This window comes from Amblyraja radiata, chromosome 15 (genome assembly GCF_010909765.2).
Source record: "Amblyraja radiata isolate CabotCenter1 chromosome 15, sAmbRad1.1.pri, whole genome shotgun sequence".
In the NCBI taxonomy this organism is placed as follows: Eukaryota; Metazoa; Chordata; class Chondrichthyes; order Rajiformes; family Rajidae; genus Amblyraja; species Amblyraja radiata.
Window position 1 is genome coordinate 47,218,316 of NC_045970.1, and position 19,792 is coordinate 47,238,107.

At 46.3% G+C, this 19,792-nt stretch overlaps 1 protein-coding gene across 1 annotated transcript in view; it reads left to right on the forward strand.

Annotated features, from left to right (window-relative positions):
* pcdh15 (protocadherin related 15) overlaps positions 1-19,792 on the forward strand; it is a gene marked incomplete at its 5' end in the record, with an annotated part of 501,491 nt that overhangs the window by 376,896 nt on the left and 104,803 nt on the right. The window contains one exon of the mRNA XM_033034471.1: positions 10,399-10,526. Within this exon, the coding sequence (XP_032890362.1) occupies positions 10,399-10,526 (128 nt within the window). The remainder of the gene's footprint in view (positions 1-10,398; positions 10,527-19,792) is intronic.

Consider the following 19,792-nt stretch of genomic DNA (forward strand, 5'->3'; position numbering starts at 1 on the left):
GTCATTTTATAGTTTGATCCTTCATAAAAAAAACCCAGGGCTAATCCCAGATACTATTGTATCATTTTAACATATTAATGTAAAATATTGAACTGCAATCCTCCAGTGTTTCTCATGTCTGACACTTTTTATTGAAAATGTTTGAAACTTTCTTTTGACTCTAACGAGGGTACATTGCAGAAAAAGGTTGTTAGGCCCATCGAGTCCGTGCCGACCAGCGATCACCCCGTACACTCGCACCATGGGAGCAATAGGTCCTTCTGCAGTTGTACAGAGCCCTAGTGAGACCACACCTGGAGTATTGTGTGCAGTTTTGGCCTCCAGATTTGAGGAAGGACATTCTTGCTATTGAGGGAGTGCAGTGTAGGTTCACAAGGTTAATTCCCGGGATGGGAGGGGACTGTCATATGTTGATAGAATGGAGCGGCTGGGCTTGTATACTCTGGAATTTAGAAGGATGAGAGGGCATCTTATTGAGACATATAAGATTATTAAGGGTTTGGACATGCTAGAGGCAGGAAACATGTTCCCGAAGTTGAGGGAGTCCAGAACTAGGGGCCACAGTTTAAGAATAAGGGGTAAGCCATTTAGAACGGAAATGAAGAAAAACTTTTTCACACAGAGTTGTGAGTCTGTGGAATTCTCTGCCTCAGAAGGTGGTGGAGGTCGGCTCTCTGGATGCTTTCAAGAGAGAGTTAGATAGAGCTCTTAAAGATAGCGGAGTCAGGGGATACGGGGAAAAGGCAGGAATGGGGTACTGATTGTGCATGATCAGCCATGATCAATTTGAATGACGGTGCTGGCTCGAGGGGCCGAATGGCCTTTTCCTGCACCTATTGTCTAATGTCCAACCCAAGAATTTGGCCTTCACCTCCTTCTTAATTGAGTGACCTTTTATTCTGACTCTACATGTTCGATACTCTCCCATGAGGCGGGATTCCCTTTCAGCATCTACCCTGTCAAGCCCCATCAGAATACTACATATACCGATAAATTCACCTCTCATATTCTGCTAAATTCTATATGTACAAGAGTTAAGTCCAGACATATGTCTAGAGTTAAGTCCAGACTTTTTCATTTATATTTAGTTTAGTTTAAAGATCCTCATACACTAGCACCTAAGGACAATTCACAATTTTTACCGAAGCCGATTAACCTTCAAAGCTCAAGTTCAAGTTCAAGTGAGTTTATTGTCATGTGTCCCTGATAAGACAATGAAATTCTTGCTTTGCTTCAGCACACAGAACATAGTATGCATTTACTACAAAACAGATCAATGTGTCCATATACCGTAATATAAATATATACAAACATGAATAAATAAAATGATAAAGTGCAAATAACCGATAATTGGTTATTAATAAACAGATAATGGGTCATTAATAATCAAAGTTTTGTCCGAGCCAGGTTTAATAGCCTGACGGCTGTGGGGAAGTAGCTATTCCTGAACCTGGTTGGTGCAGTCTTCAGGCTCCTGTACCTTCTACCTGAAGGTAGCGGGGAGATGAGTGTGTGGTCAGGATGGTGTGGGTCCTTGATGATGCTGCCAGCCTTTTTGAGGCAGCGACTGTGATAGATCCCCTCGATGGTAAGGAGGTCAGAGCCGATGATGGACTGGGCAGTGTTTACTACTTTTTGTAGTCTTTTCCGCTCCTGGGCGCTCAAGTTGTCGAACCAAGCCACGATGCAACCGGTCAGCATGCTCTCTACTGTGCACCTGTAGAAGTTAGAGAGAGTCCTCCTTGACATACCGACTCTCCGTAATCTTCTCAGGAAGTAGAGTCGCTGATGTGCTTTCTTAATAATTGCATCAGTGTTCTCGGACCAGGAGAGATCTTCAGAAATATGAATGCCCAGAAATTTGAAGCTCTTGATCCTCTCCACCATCGATCCGTTGATGTATGGTCGATCTCACTTCTATACTCTGACTCGTCCCCATCAGTGATATGTCCCACCACAGTGGTGTCGTCAGCGAACTTGATGATGGAGTTCGCACTATAATAATAATAATAAATTTTATATTTAATGGGCGCCTTTCATACAAAATCTCAAGGACACCTTACATAGTAATCGGAATAAAAACATATAATCGGAGTAAAACAAGTAATTAAAGACATCACAATGACACAAATTAAAAACAGAATTCAATCCAAAAACAGAAAATCAAAAACACAGTGTGAAGAGAGAGCAGCGGCAACCAATTCGTGCCAGCGTCCACTCTCCCTTCACGGCAGCCATCTTGGACACAGACCTACAAGACTACAGTTAGACAAAAAAAAATCATCCCCCCACAGTGGATAGCACTGTGGAGGAAGGCACAATGTCCAGTCCCCACCCCATGTTCACCCCAAAGTCAGGCCTATTGGGGCCACCGCAATTGCCTCTACGGAGGCCCGATGTCCCTGGCCGTTCTCACCGGGTGGTCTTGCCCCGGCGTCGGGAGAGTCCTTTCGGCGGCTGGGCCACTTGGAACGGCCGCTTCTTGGTTGGAGCCCGCGGCTGCCGAAGCCGACAAGGCCGCGTCGGTTTGGAGCTCCTAGGCTCCAGATGAAAAAGTCGGCGACCGCTCTCATCACTGCCGCCTTGCCGCCTCTACGCACGCCGCCTCTCCGCTCCGCAAACCCGCAGCCCGGAGATGTTGCTCACGGCGGTCCAGCTCGCCAGAGCTCCAGCGCGGCGACCCAGGCAAGGCATCGTCCGCTCCGCTCCAGCGCTCCAATGCTGTGCCGCCACGCAGGCCGAGGTGCTGGGTGGTTCCCGCCAAGAAACGGCGCTCCAAGCCCGCTGGTAGGCCACGACGACGGGTCGACGGGCAGCCCGGAAAAAAGGCTGCCACACCGACCAGGTAGGGACCTATAAATAAAGTAACACCTACCCCCCCACATTAAAAGACCATATCCCCTACAAACAAAAAAACAGGACTCACTAAAAACTAAAAAAAAAACGAATTTAAGACGGACGGCTGCTGCTAGCAGCCGTTCACCAAGATGGCTCCTCCTCCTGATGGGATACTATGTATACTATGACCGCCTATGCAGTCATGAGTATAGAGTGAGTACAGCAGGGGGCTGAGCACGCAGCCTTGAGGTGCTCCCGTACTGATTGTTATCGAGGCTGACACATTTCAACCAATACGCATAGTCTGTGGTCTTTGAATGAGGAAGTCGAGGATCCAACTGCAGAGGGATGCGCAGAGCACCAGATCTGAGAGTTTGGTAACCAGCTTGGAGGGGATGATTGTATTAAATGCCGAGCTGTAATCAATGAATAACAGCCTGACATATGAGTTTTTGTTGTCCAAGTGGTCCAGAGCGGAGTGGAGAGCCAGCGAATTCGCATCCACCGTTGATCAGTTGTGGCGGTAGGGAAACTGCAGTGGGTCCAGGTTTTTGTCGAGATAGGAGTTGATTTGTGCCATGATTAACCTCTCAAAGCATTTCATCACCACCGACGTTAGTGCCACTGGTCGATAGTCATTGAGGCACGTCACCTTACTCTTCTTGGGCACCTGTATAATTGATGCCCTTTTAAAGCAGGTGGGAACATCAGACCTCAGAAGTGAGAGGTTGAAAATGTCTGCAAAAATTCCAGCCAGTTGGTCCGCACAGGTTTTTAGAACACAACCTGGTATACCATCAGGTCCAGGTGCTTTTCGAGGGTTCACCCCTCTGAAGGATTTTCTGACGTCAGCCTCTGTGACTGAGACTGAAATACCATCACAGCGAATGGGGGTTCGAGAAGGCACATCAGTGTTCTCCCTGATTTCGCCTAGTAGGAGGTGATTGCATTCAGGCCCCCGCCACAGCTGCCGAACATCTGTCTCATCCTCCAGATTGGAGCAGAAGGTAGACCCAGAGTGCTGGAGTAACTCAAGCAGCCTATGTGGAGAAAAGAAATAGGTGACGCTTCAGACTTTATTCTTTCCACTTTATACAGATGTATGTTTATTTACCTCACTTCTGCAAGTGAACACAAAACACAAGGATGTACCATTTAAATTTGTCCATTCTCCCGATTTCAGTGAAATAGGAGCACAGTGACCAAGAATAAAAATTACTCTTTCCAACAGCAAGAAAAATAAATCCCCAAACTGTAATTAGGTGAATAGTAACTTGTCGCCTTTATGGCTCCCTGCTGCCACCGCTCCGAGATATGGTATATAAAATATCTGCTGAGCCAGCGCACTAAGTGCCACATGCTGATTTAAGTAGCAAGATTTTAATTATGTACAATAGGCAGCCAGAGGAAAACAACTCAATTCACTGTAGTTCGCAGCTCGCCTCAAAACCGGCGGCGCTTATGGAAGGAGTAAGCGTTGCGTTCTAAAGGTCAGCAGCAGCTGCTCGCCCAGCCCTATCCCAACGTTTAAGGACGGTCCCAACATTTAAGAAACAGACAGGTACATGGATAGTGCAGGAAGGAACTGCAGATGCTGGTTTAACCCGAAGATCGACACAAAATGCTGGATATACTCAGCCGGACAGGCAGCATCTCTGGAGAGGAGGAATGGGTGACGTTTCGGGTCGAGGCCATTCTATCGGGCCTAGTCAGGAAAAAGGGAAACGAGAGATATAGATGATGATGTAGAGAGATAAAGAACAATGAATGAAAGATATTCAGAGCAGAATAGTAGCTAGAAAGTAGAAAAATAAAAGCATTCTGGAAGAATGTGTTACAGAGAAAATACCATTGTCAGAAAGGTTCTAATTTCCTCACAAAGTCTATGTGAGTACATCAGCGTCAGTGGTTGGCTCTGTATAGAAACAGGCATGGAAATTCACTCCGCTCAAGTTTTCAGAGAAGATGGTCTGTACTTTGATTAAGTTAGGAAGAATAGGAATATAAAACATGGTAATTCCGTTCATTTCTTGGTGAAACTCTAAATATTCTTTAAAGCAAGGGCTAGAAATTATTTCACGTAGCTTTTTGTGTTATTTTCAATTGCAGTAGAAAATCACTCTCAGTGTATTTAGCGATTATATGAAAAACATAGCATTCGGTGTTACCTACAGATTTATCCCTATGCATAATACACTAAATGCACAAAGGACTGCGGGTATGCAACAGAAACATCAAATGGAGGGTATCGCATGTTTGACATATAAAATTATAAAAAGACTGGACCAGCAAGATGCAAGAAAAATGTTCCCAATGTTGGGCGAGTCCAGAACAGGGGCCACAGTCTTAGAATAAATGGGAGGCCATTTAAGACAGGTGAGAAAAAACTTTTTCACCCAGAGATTTGTGAATTTGTGGAATTCCCTGCCACAGAGGGGAGGCCAAATCACTGGATGGATTTAAGAGAGAGTTAGATAGAGCTCTAGGGGCTAGTGGAATCAAGGGATATGGGGAAAAGGCAGGCACGGATTAATGATTGGGGACGATCAGCCATGATCACAATGAATGGCGGTGCTGGCTCGAAGGTCCGAATGGCCTCCTCCTGCACCTATTTTCTATGTTTCTATGACATGTAAAGTTTTGACTTTGGTGTTGCAACATTCCAGCATGCAAACATGCATCAGAGCTCACATGGGCCTGAAGTACACAGGTTGGTTTAATTTAGAGATACAGCATGGAAACAGGCCTTTCAGCCCACTGAGTCCGCGCTGTCCAGCGATTCCCGTACACTAACACTATCCCATGCACACTTGGGGCAATTTACAATTTTACCAAGCCAATTAACCTACAAACCAGGAGTGTGGGAGGAAACCAGTGCACCCGGAGAAAATTCACGCAGGTCACGGGGAGAATGTACAAACTCTGTACAGACGACACCCGTAGTCACGATCGAACCCGGGTCTCTGGCGCTGTGTGGCAGCAACTCCACCCCAGCACCAATGTCCCTGTGCACAACTGAGTAAAGGGCCAAGAATTCCCAAAACAATTGTCCTTTGTATACCTTACAAAATTGTTACCTGCTGGTTGTGGTATGGGACCCAGGCCAAGCATTAATTTAGCTTGGCTTCTCAGGGTGTTCCAGGCCCATATCGCTGCCTTCTTCACAAAGCAGGTACAGACATCTACAAACCTTTTACTTCATTACTCTGTAAGTTGCATTAGATTCATCGAAAGACAGGTCGCTCAGGTATTTAAATCGCCTATTATGATATGAAAGAGGATTGAAGTCCCATTTGGGCTGCTGAGTACAGCAACTTGATGTTAGTTGTAAATGAACCCACCAAGGCACCACATCCCAAGTGATACAACCTAGAAGATGGACACAGTATGTTGGAGTAACTCAGCGGGATCAGGCAGCATCTCCAGAGAAACAGAATAGGTGACGTTTCGGGTCGAGACCCTTCTTCAGACTGTCGGGGGAGAAGGAAAAGTACTTAGAACAAATGAATGAAAGATATCATAATAATAAGTCAAAGCCAGCAACAATTATCAGTGAAAGACAGAGCCCACAATGATCCGTTGTTGGCTGTGGGGAAGGTGCTAACGAGTGATACAAGAGTGAAACTCAGCAGGACGAACGTGAAACTAGTACGACGACAAGGGTGGGGGAGGGATGGACAGAGAGGGGAAGCAAGGGTTGTTTGAAGTTAGCAAAATCAATATTCATACCACTGGGGTGTAAGCTGCGCAAGCGAAATACGAGGTGCCGTTCCTCCAATTTGCGTGTGGCCTCACGCTGACAGTGGAGGAGGCCCAGGAGAGAAAGGTCGGTGTGGGAATGGGAGGGTGAGTTAAAGTAATTGGCAACCGGGAGCTCACGTAGGCCGAGGCAGACAGAGCGAAGCCTGGTGTTCTATTCGCTTTTCCATTGTCAAGCAGACAAAACACTCAGCAAATGCCCGAGTTTTAATTAGGATTCTCACCGAAACACCACGAGATAAACGGTCTTGTCACATTCAGGGAACAGTGGGAGGCAGAGAAGAATATCCACTTTGCCGGGCTCTGATGTAAAATACTGAGATACTTTGGGAATCATTTATTGTGTTCTGTATATGATTTAGCCCGACTATGATTGAAATTTGAAAGGCAACACATTAACTTTCTTATTTTTCAGCGAAGACAGCAATTGGGGTCATCTGTTTAGTGAATTACTATTGCGGGCAGTCCATCTTTCAAAATGGAATGAAACTGAATTAAGTTGTCGAGTGAAAAATGGTCAGCGTAGAATGAAGCATTCATAATTTTTTAAACCGTCTGCATTAAATAAGTCACATTCATCTGAGCACTAGAAGGCAGGACCGCTCTCATATATGCCCATTCCTTCACATGAGCAGTTAGCAAAGCACTCTAGGCCTGAAATAATCTAAAATGTAGGGCAGCACGGTGGTGCAGCGGTAGAGTTGCAGCCTTACAGCTCCAGAGACCCGGGTTCGATCCTGACCACGGGTGCTGTCTGCACGGAGCTTGTACGTTCCCCCCGTGACCGCGTGGGTTTTCTCCGAGATCTTTGGTTTCCTCTCACACTCCATTGACGTACAGGTTCGTAGGTTAATTGGCTCAGTATAAATGTAAATTTGTTCCTCGTGTGTGTAGGGTAGTGTTAGTGTGCAGGGACCGCTGGTCGGTGCGGACTCAGTGGGCCAAAGAGCCTGTGTCTGCGCTGTATCTCTAAACTAAAATGCTGAATAACGAAAATGGGCTCATTCGCCATAACATGACATGTGAATAGCCTGGTAAACCATCAAGCCCGTACCTTTAAGATGATCTAATATTATTTGGTTTGCATTGCTGACATTGCATGTTCCCGATGTTGGGGGAGTTCAGAACCAGGGCCATAATTTAAGAATAAGTGGTAAGCTGTTTAGAACGGAGATGAGGAAAAACTTTTTCACACAGAGAGTCTGTGGAATTCTCTGCCTCAGAGGGCGGTGGAGGCCAGTTCTCTGGATGTTTTCGAGAGTTAGATAGGGCTCTTGAAGATAGCGGAGTCTGGGGATATGGAGAGAAGACAGGAATGGGGTACTGATTGTGGATGATCAGCCAAGATCACATTGAATGGCGGTGCTGCCTCGAAGGGCCGAATGGCCTACTCCTGCACCTATTGTCTATTGTCCATTGTCAAAGAAGCTGCACGAGGATAAAATAGAACAACCACTCAAATGTAATAGTACACTTGAAATAATTAGCATTGAAATAATACAAATTCGATATATATTAATGATTTGGACGAGGGAATTGAATGCAACATCTCCAAGTTTGCAGATGACACGAAGCTGGGGCAGTGTTAGCTGTGAGGAGGATGCTAGGAGACTGCAAGGTGACTTGGATAGGCTGGGTGAGTGGGCAAATGCATGGCAGATGCAGTATAATGTGGATAAATGTGAGGTTATCCACTTTGGTGGCAAAAACAGGAAAGTAGATTATTATCTGAATGGTGGCCGATTAGGAAAGGGGGAGATGCAACGAGACCTGGGTGTCATGGTACACCAGTCACTAAAAGTAGGCATGCAGGTGCAGCAGGCAGTGAAGAAGGCGAATGGTATGTTAGCATTCATAGCAAAAGGATTTGAGTATAGGAGCAGGGAGGTTCTACTGCAGTTGTACAGGGTCTTGGTGAGACCACACCTGGAGTATTGCGTACAGTTTTGGTCTCCTAATCTGAGGAAAGACATTCTTGCCATAGAGGGAGTACAGAGAAGGTTCACCAGACTGATTCCTGGGATGTCAGGACTTTCATATGAAGAAAGACTGGATAGACTTGGTTTGTACTCGCTAGAATTTAGAAGATTGAGGGGGGATCTTATAGAAGCTTACAAAATTCTTAAGGGGTTGGACAGGCTAGATGCAGGAAGATTGTTCCCGATGTTGGGGAAGTCCAGAACAAGGGGTCACAGTTTAAGGATAAGGGGAAAATCTTTTAGGACCGAGATGAGGAGAACGTTTTTCACACAGAGAGTGGTGAATCTCTGGAATTCTCTCCCCCAGAAGGTAGTTGAGGCCAGTTCATTGGCTATATTTAAGAGGGAGTTAGATGTGGCCCTTGTGGCTAAAGGGATCAGGGGGTATGGAGAGAAGGCAGGTACAGGATACTGAGTTGGATGATCAGCCATGATCATATTGAATGGCGGTGCAGGCTCGAAGGGCCGAATGGCCTACTCCTGCACCTATTTTCTATGTTTCTATGTTTAAAATGGTCAGGAAATTACGTTCTGGCTGCCAAGGAATGTGATCAGCTGACCACATTCGAACAGAGTCGATTACTTCAGAAGTGACCAGAACTCTACCAAATATTCCAAATGTGGCCTGAGTTAAGTCCGGTATTGTATCGCCGACCAGTGGTGACCCCGAACACCAGCACTTGATGCACAGAATCTCTTGCCCAGAGTAGGGGAATCGAGGACCAGAGGCCATAGGTTCAAGGTGAAGGGGAAAAGATTTAATAGGAATCTGAGGAGTAATTTTTTCACACTAAGGGTGGTGGGTGTATGGAACAAGCTGCCAGAGGAGGCAGCTGAGGCTGGGACTATCTCAACGTTTAAGAAACAGCTAGACAGGTACATGGATAGGACAAGTTTGGAGGGATATGGACCAAGCGCAGGCAGGTGGGACTAGTGCAGCTGGGACATGTTGGCCAGTGTGGGCAAGTTGGGCCATAGGGCCTATTTCCACACTGTATCACTCTTTGACACTCTCCTACGCACTGGGGACAATTTACAATAAGAAGTAAGAACAAGAAGTACTTTCAGAAGTAAGCAGTAAGTAAATGAAGATAGAATCAAAAATCTGTAGTAACTCAGCAGGACAGGCAGCATCTCTGGGGAGCAGGAATGGGTGACATTTTGGGTCGAGACCCAATTTCAGGGTCAATGAAGGGTCTCCACACGAAACGTCACCCATTCCTTCTCTCCAGAGATGCTGCCTATCCCGCTGAGTTACTCCAGCTTTGTGTGTCTATCTTCAGTATAAACCAGCATCTGCAGTTCCTTCCCATGCAGTAAGTAAATAACCCGCTATACTTGTTTTCTTTTCACACAATTTATGTTGGGCTGTGTGACGTCAACTTGTTGTAAGTGAATGTACTTAGTTTAGTTTAGAGATACAGTGTGGAAACAGGCCCTTCGGCCCACTGAGTCCTCGCCGACCAGTGACCCCCCACATATTAACACTATCCTAGGGACAATTTACACTTAAACCAAGCCAATTTACCTACATACCTGTACGTCTTTCGAATGTGGGAAGGAAAGCGAAGATCTCGGAGAAAACGCACGCGGTCACGGGGAGAACGTACAGTAGTCAGGATCAAACCCGGGTCTCTGCCGTTGCAAGCACAGCAACTCTACTGCTGCGCCACTGCGCCAAGTATTGAAATGCTCGGTCGAGTGTATGAAAATAATGACGCGTCATGTCTGAATGGCTGCCTACATTTAGAATAAAGCGCATTCTTTTGGTGGGGGAAAAAAAAATCTCGGGTAGCTTTAATTTTTGTAATTTCTGTTCCAGCCAACACTGCAAAGGTTTTCATCGAGGTGCAAGATGAAAATGACCATGCCCCTGCTTTCACCAAGACTCTCTATCTGGGAGGGGTGACAGAAGATGCCAAGACATTCACCACAGTGCTACGGGTCGAGGTGAGTGAGATGATGAATTTTCTTACAGCAGAGATTTTGTCCTGATCCATGTTGTGGTTTTTATTACTTGGCTACTGTGAAAAGCTACAGAAACTCAGAGTTGTGCCTGATTTGATCTAAATCTCCGGCTTACTGAATTGTACCTGTTCCAGATAACACAGTGTTCAAGCAATCTTTTATTTTTCAAATGCTAAATCCCCACAAAAAGCCACATGTTATTACGCTGAAGATAAACTTGGTGAACAGTCCTTCCGATACACAGTCAATTAATTTTAATTTAGTTTAACTTAGAGATACAGCAGGGAAACAGGCCCTTCGCCCCACCCAGTCCGTGCCGACCAGTGATCCCCACACATGAACACTACCCTACACACACTAGGGACAATTTTACATTTGCACCAAGCCAATTAACTTACTAGCCTGTACATCTTTGGAGTATGGGAGGAAACTGAAGATCTCAGAGAAAACCTACGCAGGTCACGGGGAGAACGGACAAACTCCGTATAGACAGCGCCCGTAGCCAGGATCGAGCCCGGGTCTCAGGCGCTGTAAGGCAGTAGCTCTACCGCTGTGCCACCAAGATTCAAGATTCAAGAGAGTTTATTGTCATGTGTCCCTGATAGGACAATGAAATTCTTGCTTTGGTTCAGCCCAACAGAACATAGTAGGCATTGACTACAGAACAGATCAGTGTGTCCATATACCATTGTATAAATATATACACACATGAATAAATAAACTGATAAAGTGCAAATAAACAGATAATGGGCTATTAATGTTCAGAGTTTTGTCCGAGCCAGGTTTAATAGCCTGATGGCTGTGGGGAGATAGATATTCCTGAACCTGGTCGTTGCAGTCTTCAGGCTCCTGTACCTTCTACCTGAGGGTAGCGGGGAGATGAGTATGTGGCCAGGATGGTGGGTCCTTGAAGCTACTGCCAGCCTTTTTGAGGCAGCGACTGCGATAGATCCCCTCGATGGAAGGGAGGTCAGAGCCGATGATGGACTGGGTAGTGTTTACTACTTTTTGTTGTCTTTTGCGCTCCAGGGCGCTCAAGTTGCCGAACCAAGTCACGATGCAACTGGTCAGCATGCTCTCTACTGTGCACCTGTAGAAGTTAGAGAGAGTCCTCCTCAACAAACCGACTCTCCGTAATCTTCTCAGGAAGTAGAGGCGCTGATGAGCTTTCTTAATAATTGCATCAGTGTTCTCGAACCAATAGTTCAATATCGCTCTATTTGTCACATGTGCAACTGCGCAGTGAAATTCTCATTCCATTTATTACACATGTGGGCACCGCCATTTTTGGCGCCATTATCCAAAGTCCGGTCGGCACGGATGTGCAATGTACTGAAGCAGTTCCCGCAAACCGACGTCCCTCTCCTCTCCTCTCCTCTCCTCGCGCCGGCTAATCTTTGTGTCCCGGGGGCCGCCTCCTGCAGCCGACCTTGAAGGCGCTGGAGGCATGACCCCCGGTTGACCCTCCCACCGGCCTCTGCTCCTCGCATCCGTCGTCTCCTGCCGACTAACAAGCCCTCGGCGGGTTACCAATGATTTTCCTACAGCGACTTTTCATGAGAAAGAGTTAACTTGTCCAATTGTTCGCAACAAGAAACACATGCGATATTGTGTAGAGGAAAAAAAAATGCGCTGCTTGTTTAGGGACTGCAGGAAATTAGGCAACACAAAAATGACGGGGAGTTGACTCGATTTCTGGCCAAAATGATGTGGCATCAATGCGTGAAATAAGAATGGATTTAAACAGCTGCTTCTGCTTTTGGATACTTCGAAAATGGTGTGTTTGGGAATATTTTTGCCAGCCTGTTTCTAAGCAACCATTTTAAACCCCTATAAAATAAAATGCTGGAGGAACTAAATGCATCAGGCAGCATCTGTGAAGGGCAATGTTTCATGTGAGAACTTTTCTTCAGTCTTCAGTCTGACTTTGAACATCCGTCAACAGAAAATTCAACGTTTTCTTTTTGACTTGGGTTTTTGTGGCTTATAGTCACTTCCAGCCATCTAAACCTATTGAATTTTGAACTCAATTAATTCTTCCGCTGTTAGAGTTATAGTCATAGAGGGTTGTACAACATGGAAACAGGCCCTTCCGCCCAACTTGACCATGTTGACCGGGATGCCCCATCTGCACTAGTCATAAGGTCATAAGTGATAGGAGCAGGGCTAGGCCATTCAGCCCATCAAATCTACTCTGCCATTCAATCATGGCTGATCTACCCCTCCCTCCTAACCCCATTCTCCTGCCTTCTCCCCATACCCTCTGACACCTGTATTAATCAAGAATCTATCTATGCTTTAAAAATATCCATTGTCTTGGCCTCCGCAATCTTCTGTGGCAAAGAATTCCACCTGCCCCATAGTCCCACCTGCCTGCATCTGGCCCATATCCCTGTAAACCTTTTGGGGCTGTCCCACTGTACGAGCTCATTCAAGAGCTCTCCCGAGTTTAAAAAATAATCAAACTCATGGAAGCACGTAGAATGTACGTAGCGGGTACGTCGGAGCTCGGGACGTCTCTTAGCGGCTCGTAACGTTAACGGCAGGTACTCAGGAGACGCGGTAAGCTTGGGAAGACTCATGAAGATTTTTCAACATGTTGAAAAATGTCCACGAGAGCCCCGAGTACTTACGAGCGACCATTACCGTAAATCTCTGAGTTCGAATAGGGCAAACTCGGGAGAACTCTTGAATGAACTCGTTCAGTGGGACAGGGCCATAGCTTATCCATGCACCTGTCCAAATATATTTTAAATGTTGTGATTGCACCTGCCTTGACTACCTCCTCTGGCAGCTCGTTCCATACACCCATGACTTTGTGTGAAAATGTTGCCCCTTCAGATTCCTATTAAATCTTTCCCCTCCCACTTTAAACCTATGTCCTCTCGTTCTTGATTCCCCTGTTCTGGGTAAAAGACTCATATCCATTTACCTTATCTATTCCCCTCATGATCTTGTACACCTCGCTAGCTCATGAAAGGATTGTTCAGAAGCCCAATAACAGAGGAAAATAAACTGTTGCCGACTCTGGTGGTGCCCGCTTAAATATTGTGTTCAGTTTGGTCTGCTTGAGGAAGAATGTCAATAAGATGGAGAGAGTGCAGAGAAAATCTGCAAAGATGTTGCCAGGAGTCGAGGGTCTGAGCTACAGGAAGAGATTGGGCAAACTAGGATTTTGGAGTTAAGAGGTATAATAAAAAACTTCATAAAACCATGAGGCGAATTGCCAGGGGAATGCTTCGAATCCTTTACCTAAGGTAGGGGAATCATGAACCAGAGGACATAGCTTCACCTTTGTAGGATCACCTACAAAATCCTGGTCCTCACCTACAAAGCCCTCCACCATCTGGCCCCCCCATATCTCACTGACCTCCTCTCCCCCTACCAACCCTCACGGTCCCTCAGATCCACATCAGCCGGTCTCCTCTCCATCCACGTCCAACCTCCGCAGTTTTGGGGACAGAGCCTTCTCCAGGGCAGCTCCCAGGCTCTGGAACTCCCTCCCCCAACTGAACCGCAATTCCGTGTCCCTCACCATCTTCCAGTCCCGCCTCAAGACCCATCTCTTCACCTCTGCCTATCCTTAGCCCCACGTCCCCCCCCCCCACCCCCCCCCCCCCCCGCCTTTTCATCTGCTTGAATTGCCTCATATTGTGTTTTGAATTGAATTCTGTCTTTAATTTGTGTACTAGTCATGTCTCTACTATTTATTTCATTCCGCTTACATGTTTTTCATCTACTTGCTAAATTTTTGTAAGGTGTCCTTGAGACTCTTGAAAGGCGCCCATAAATAAAATTTATTATTATTATTATATTCAAAATGAAATGAAATTTCATAATTTACAAAGAGAAACGTTTTTACTCAGAGGGTGGTGGGTACATTGGATGAGGAGGAGGCAGGTGAGACAGGAACAATAACAACGTTTAAAAGACACTTGGACACGAAAATGGATAGGAATGGTTTAGTGGGATTGCTTCTCCGTGGATTGTCACCTTGTCGTGGTGGAGAAGCTCGTGTGGTCCTGAGATCCTGAGAGCGATGCCATCTGGAGCTATGCTCCTGGTAGGGCCACCCATGGTGGTAAGGACAAGGGGGAGGTCTCTGACAAAGAGCAATCCAACCAAGACCTCAACGGTGGAACAGGCAGAGGACGATGGCTGACCTTAGTGGAGCGTCATAACGGCTGGGAAGGCGGATGAAGGCTGCAGCAGAAAAGGGTCTCCGGTCGTCTTGGACTCCATGCCACTGGATCCTGACCCACATCTGTCAAGGACCGTGGGGTGGCTGTCTGCACACCAGTCTCCCCACGTTAAACAAAGTCACGCACAGGCGTCCTCCCGACTACCAACCACCGCCAGTCTCCACTGCCCACGTTGCACCAAGATGTGTGGATCGTGTATCGGCCTTTACAGACATCTGCAGACCCACAAGTAGACAACCCTATGGAGAGGAGTGACCGTCGATGATGATGAGTGGGATAGACACAAAATGTGGAGTAACTTAGCATCAAGCAGCATCTTTGGAGAAAATGGATGTGAAAGATTCATTTCACTGCACTTTATGTGCACGTGACGAATCGAGACCCTTCTTCAGACTTATTGTTTTGAATTTAAGGTTTAGGGGGATATGGGCCAAACGTAGGCAAATGGGATTAGCTTAGATGGGCATCTTGGTGGACATGGACATGTTAGACTGAAAGGCCTATTTCCATTCTGTATGACTATGACTCTAAAATAATAGAAATGGGCAACATCCACACGGGCTTAAGACAGGAAAATCACCTTTGACTAATCTGCTGGACAGTTCTGTCCCCATTAGCAGACATTCACTTAATGAGTCTTTGCCACAACAAAGGGTTGAACATAATTGAATTTTGTCACTTAACAAAAGGTTTGTACATTTCAACGAAAGATAAGGAACACCTTTGGTGACTATTGTACAAGTGCAGATCTCTGAACACCAGACTTATTGAATAGCCTTTTTGATAGGGTCAGTGGCAAAGGTTATGTGAATTAAACAAGCTAATTAAAGTGGGCGGAAAAAAAAATGTCAGCACTTATATTATTATATCTGGTAAGATTAGTCATTGGATGAGCCAGTCGTAAAGGGCCTGTCCCACTTGGCGATTTTTTTCGGCGACTACCGGCATCATTGACTGACGTATCAGGTCACTGAAAAATTTGCGGCGTGACGCGACGTGATGACATATGACGCGCAGAGTTTTTTCAAGTGTCGCCACATTTTTTTGTCGCGGCTGGATTTTGAAATGTTCCAAATCTTTTGGCGACGCTGATACGACGCCGGCAGTCGCCGAAAACATCACCAAGTGGGACGGACCATTGAGCGTCTCAGAATGTATGTAGTAGCTCAGCGTTTCTCAACCGGGGTCCCCCGCAATGCTAGAGTTCCGCGAGAGGTCGCTAGGGGTTTACGAGAGAAATAGTGATAAATAGGCTAATCGTGTAAATGCATTTTTGAGTCATTTTTGTGCAGGAGTAGGCCATTCGACCCTTTGAGCCAGCACCGCCATTTAATATGATCATGGCTGATCATTCAAAATCAGTACCCCATTCCTGCTTTCTCCCCATATCACTTGATTCCGTAAGCCCTAAGAGCTATATCTAAATCTCTCTTGAAAACATCCAGTGAATTGGCCTCCACTGCCTTCTGTGGCCGTGAATTCCACAGATTCACAACTATTTTGATATTTTGGGTTGGGAACCAAACGCCATCTACCCAATGTTCTCCAGCGATGCTGTTCGACCCACTGAGTGCATCATTGCTTTGTGTCCATTTGTGTTAACCAGCATAGACAATAGACAATAGGTACAGTAGTAGGCCATTCGGCCCTTCGAGCTAGCACAGCCATTCAATGTGATCATGGCTGATCATCCCCAATCAGTACCCCGTTCCTGCCTTCACCCCATATCCCCTGAGTCCACTATCTTTAAGAGCCTTATTTAGCTCTCTCTTGAAGCATCCAGAGAACTGGCCTCCACCGCCCTCTGAGGCAGAGAATTCTACAGATTCACAACTGTCTGTAAGTGTTTCCTCGTCTCCGTCCTAAATGACTTACCCCTTATTCTTAAACTGTGGCCCGTGGTTCTGGACTCCCCCAGCATCGGGAACTTGTTTCCTGCCTCTAGCATGTCCAAACCCTTAATAATCTTATATGTTTCAATGAGATACCCTCTCATCCTTCTAAACACCAGAGTGTACAAGCCCAGCCGCTCCATTCTCTCAGCATATGACAGTCCTGCCATCCCCGGAATTAACCTTGTAAACCTACGCTGCACTCCCTCAAAAGCAAGAATGTCCTTCCTCAAATTAGGGGACCAAAACTGCACACAATACTCCAGGTGTGGTCTGGCATCTATTGTTCCTGTATCTTCAATAGTGATAAGTGGGTTATTCTCAGGTTGGTGGGCAATTTATTCTCAATTTATTCTCAGTTATTCTCAGGTTGGTGGGCAATGTCCACTGGGATGTCACATGGATCGGTGCTTGGGCCCTACATATCCACTGTCTATATCAATGGTATGGCTGAGCAGCAAAGTCGTATCTCAAAGACTGTTGACCATAATAAACCACGTGGGATTGTGAGTATAGCGGAGGATATTTAGTTAGCGTGGAGTACAGCGTGGAAATGGGGAAAAGGCAGGAGAATGAGGTTAGGCGGGAGAGATAGATCAGCCATGATTGAATGGCGGAGTAGACTTGATGGGCCGAATGGCCTAATTCTACACCTATCGCTATGACCTTACGACTTATGAAATGGTGACCAACAATGATCACCCTGTACGCTAGTTCTATCCTACACATTCCAGCAAATAAAACAACTTCTCGAAAATGTCAGATCGTCACAAATTGCAGGAGTAACTCGTCAGGTCAGGTAGCATCTCTGGAGAAAAAAATCATGGGTGACGTTTCGCGTCGGAACCCTTCTTCAGACTGAAGACGTCTGAAGATATTTCAGTCTGAACAAGGGTTCTGACCTGAAACGTCACACATTCTTTTTCTTCAGCGATGCTGCCTGACCTGCTGAGTTACTCCAGCACTTTGTGTCAATCTTCGGTATAAACCAGCATCTGCAGTTCCTTTCGACACACGAGGGCGGCAGGGTGGTGCAGTGGCAGAGTTGCTGCCTTACAGCACTTGCAGCACCGGAGACCCGGGTTCGATGCCGGCTACGGGTGCTGTCTGTACGGAGTTTGTACGTTCTCCCCTGTCACCGCGTGGGTTTTCTCCGAGATCTTCGGTTTCCTCCCACACTCCAAAGACGTGCAGGTTTGTAGGATAACTGGCTTGGTGTTTAAATGTAAATTGTCCCTCTTGTGTGAAGGATAGTGTTAATGTGGGGGGATCGCTGGTCGGTGCGGACTCAGTGGGCCGAAGATTCATAGGCTTGCTGTAATTGGGTGACCAGAACGGAACACAATATTCCAAACGTGGCCTAAATTAAGTCCTGTACCGTATCGCCGACCAGCGATGACCCCCGTACACTAGCATTATCCTACGCACTTGGGACAAATTCCAATATTTACCAATAACAATTAACCTACAAACCTGTACGTCTGTGGATTGTGGCAGGAAACCGGAGTATCCGGAGAAAACCCACGCTGTCACGGGGAGAACGTGCAACTCCATACAGGCAGCACCTATGGTCAGAATCGAACCCGGGTCTCTGGCGCTGTAAGGCAGCAACTCTACCGCTGCGCCACCGTGCCGCCCTTAATGCATCTTGTCACAAGGGACAGTACACTGAGGAGAAATCCCAGCCACAATTATATCTTAGTAGGTTTCCTTTGACTATTCTCCGACGAGATGAGAAAAGGTTTTATTATTCATGAAATGGTGATGGTTCTGTTAATCTCGCATTTTACACGCTTTGCCAAACATTCAAAATGTTCAGCATCCAGATACAGAACTTGATACTTCAGTCTCTTATCTCTTGTATGCTTATGAATCAGTGTGTCTTTGTACATAGAACATAAGTTCATGTTAAAGGAGCAGAATTCGGCCATTCGGCCCATCAAATCTACTCTGCCATTCAATTATGGCTGATCTATCTTTCCCTCTCAACCCCATTCTTTTGCCTTCTCCCCATAACCTCTGACACCCGCACTATTCACATTGAACAACACAGGAGAGATGATGAAGAGCAGAGAGAGAGAGGGGAGACAATGGATGGTTTTCTATCAGAGAATGCTCGAAGACCCCAATCACGTTCTTGACGTCGCACGCAACATGATTTTTCCGTTCTCACTCAACAAAGAGCTAACAATGGCCTGTTTTTTTGCATATCTATCATTAATTTGTTCTATATCTCTCTGCGTCTATATCTCCCATTTCCCTTGCCCCGTCTGAAGAAGGGCGACACAAAAAGCTGGAATAACTCATCGGGACGGGCGGCATCTCTGGAGAGAAGGCTTAGGTGACGTTTCGGGTCGAGACCCTTCCTCAGTTACATCATTCGACTTTAGTCTGAAGAAGGGTCTCGACCCGAAACGTCACCCATTCCTTCCCTCCAGAGATGCCACCTGTCCCGCTGAATTACTCCAGCATTTTGTGTTTATCTTCGATTTAAACCAGTATCTGCACTTCCTTCCTACGCATGATTTTTCTGTACTTGAATATCTGGAAAGTTAAGTTTACAACTGCACGATGGGGTGCTAATGTTTTGCACATTGGACCTTCTTTGTTCTAAACAGACACCCACCACCCCTTCCCTTACATTCCCGAATGTTGCTGCCTCCTCAGTTCCCGTAGCAACAGCTCATTCAAGAGACAAGTGAAGAGTGCTCGTGTTTAATTGCCGTATGTACCGACAATGGAACAATGAAATTCTTATGGGCCTGTCCCACTTACGCGACTTTTTCGGCGACTGCCGGCACCCGTCATAGGTCGTTCAACATGTTGAAAATCCAGCGGTGACCAGAACAAGGTACGAATCTTTGGGCAACTACTCACGATCATTTTTCACACAGAGAGTGGTGAATCTCTGGAACTCTCTGCCACAGAATGTAGTTGAGGCCAGTTCATTGGATATATTTAAGAGGGAGTTAGCCCTTGTGGCCCTTGTGGCTAAAGGGATCAGGGGGTATGGAGAGAAGGCAGGTACAGGATACTGAGTTGGATGATCAGCCATGATCATTTTGAATGGCGGTGCAGGCTCGAAGGGCCGAATGGCCTACACCTGCACCTATTTTCTATGTTTCTATACAGGCTGCACCCCGCGACATGTCGC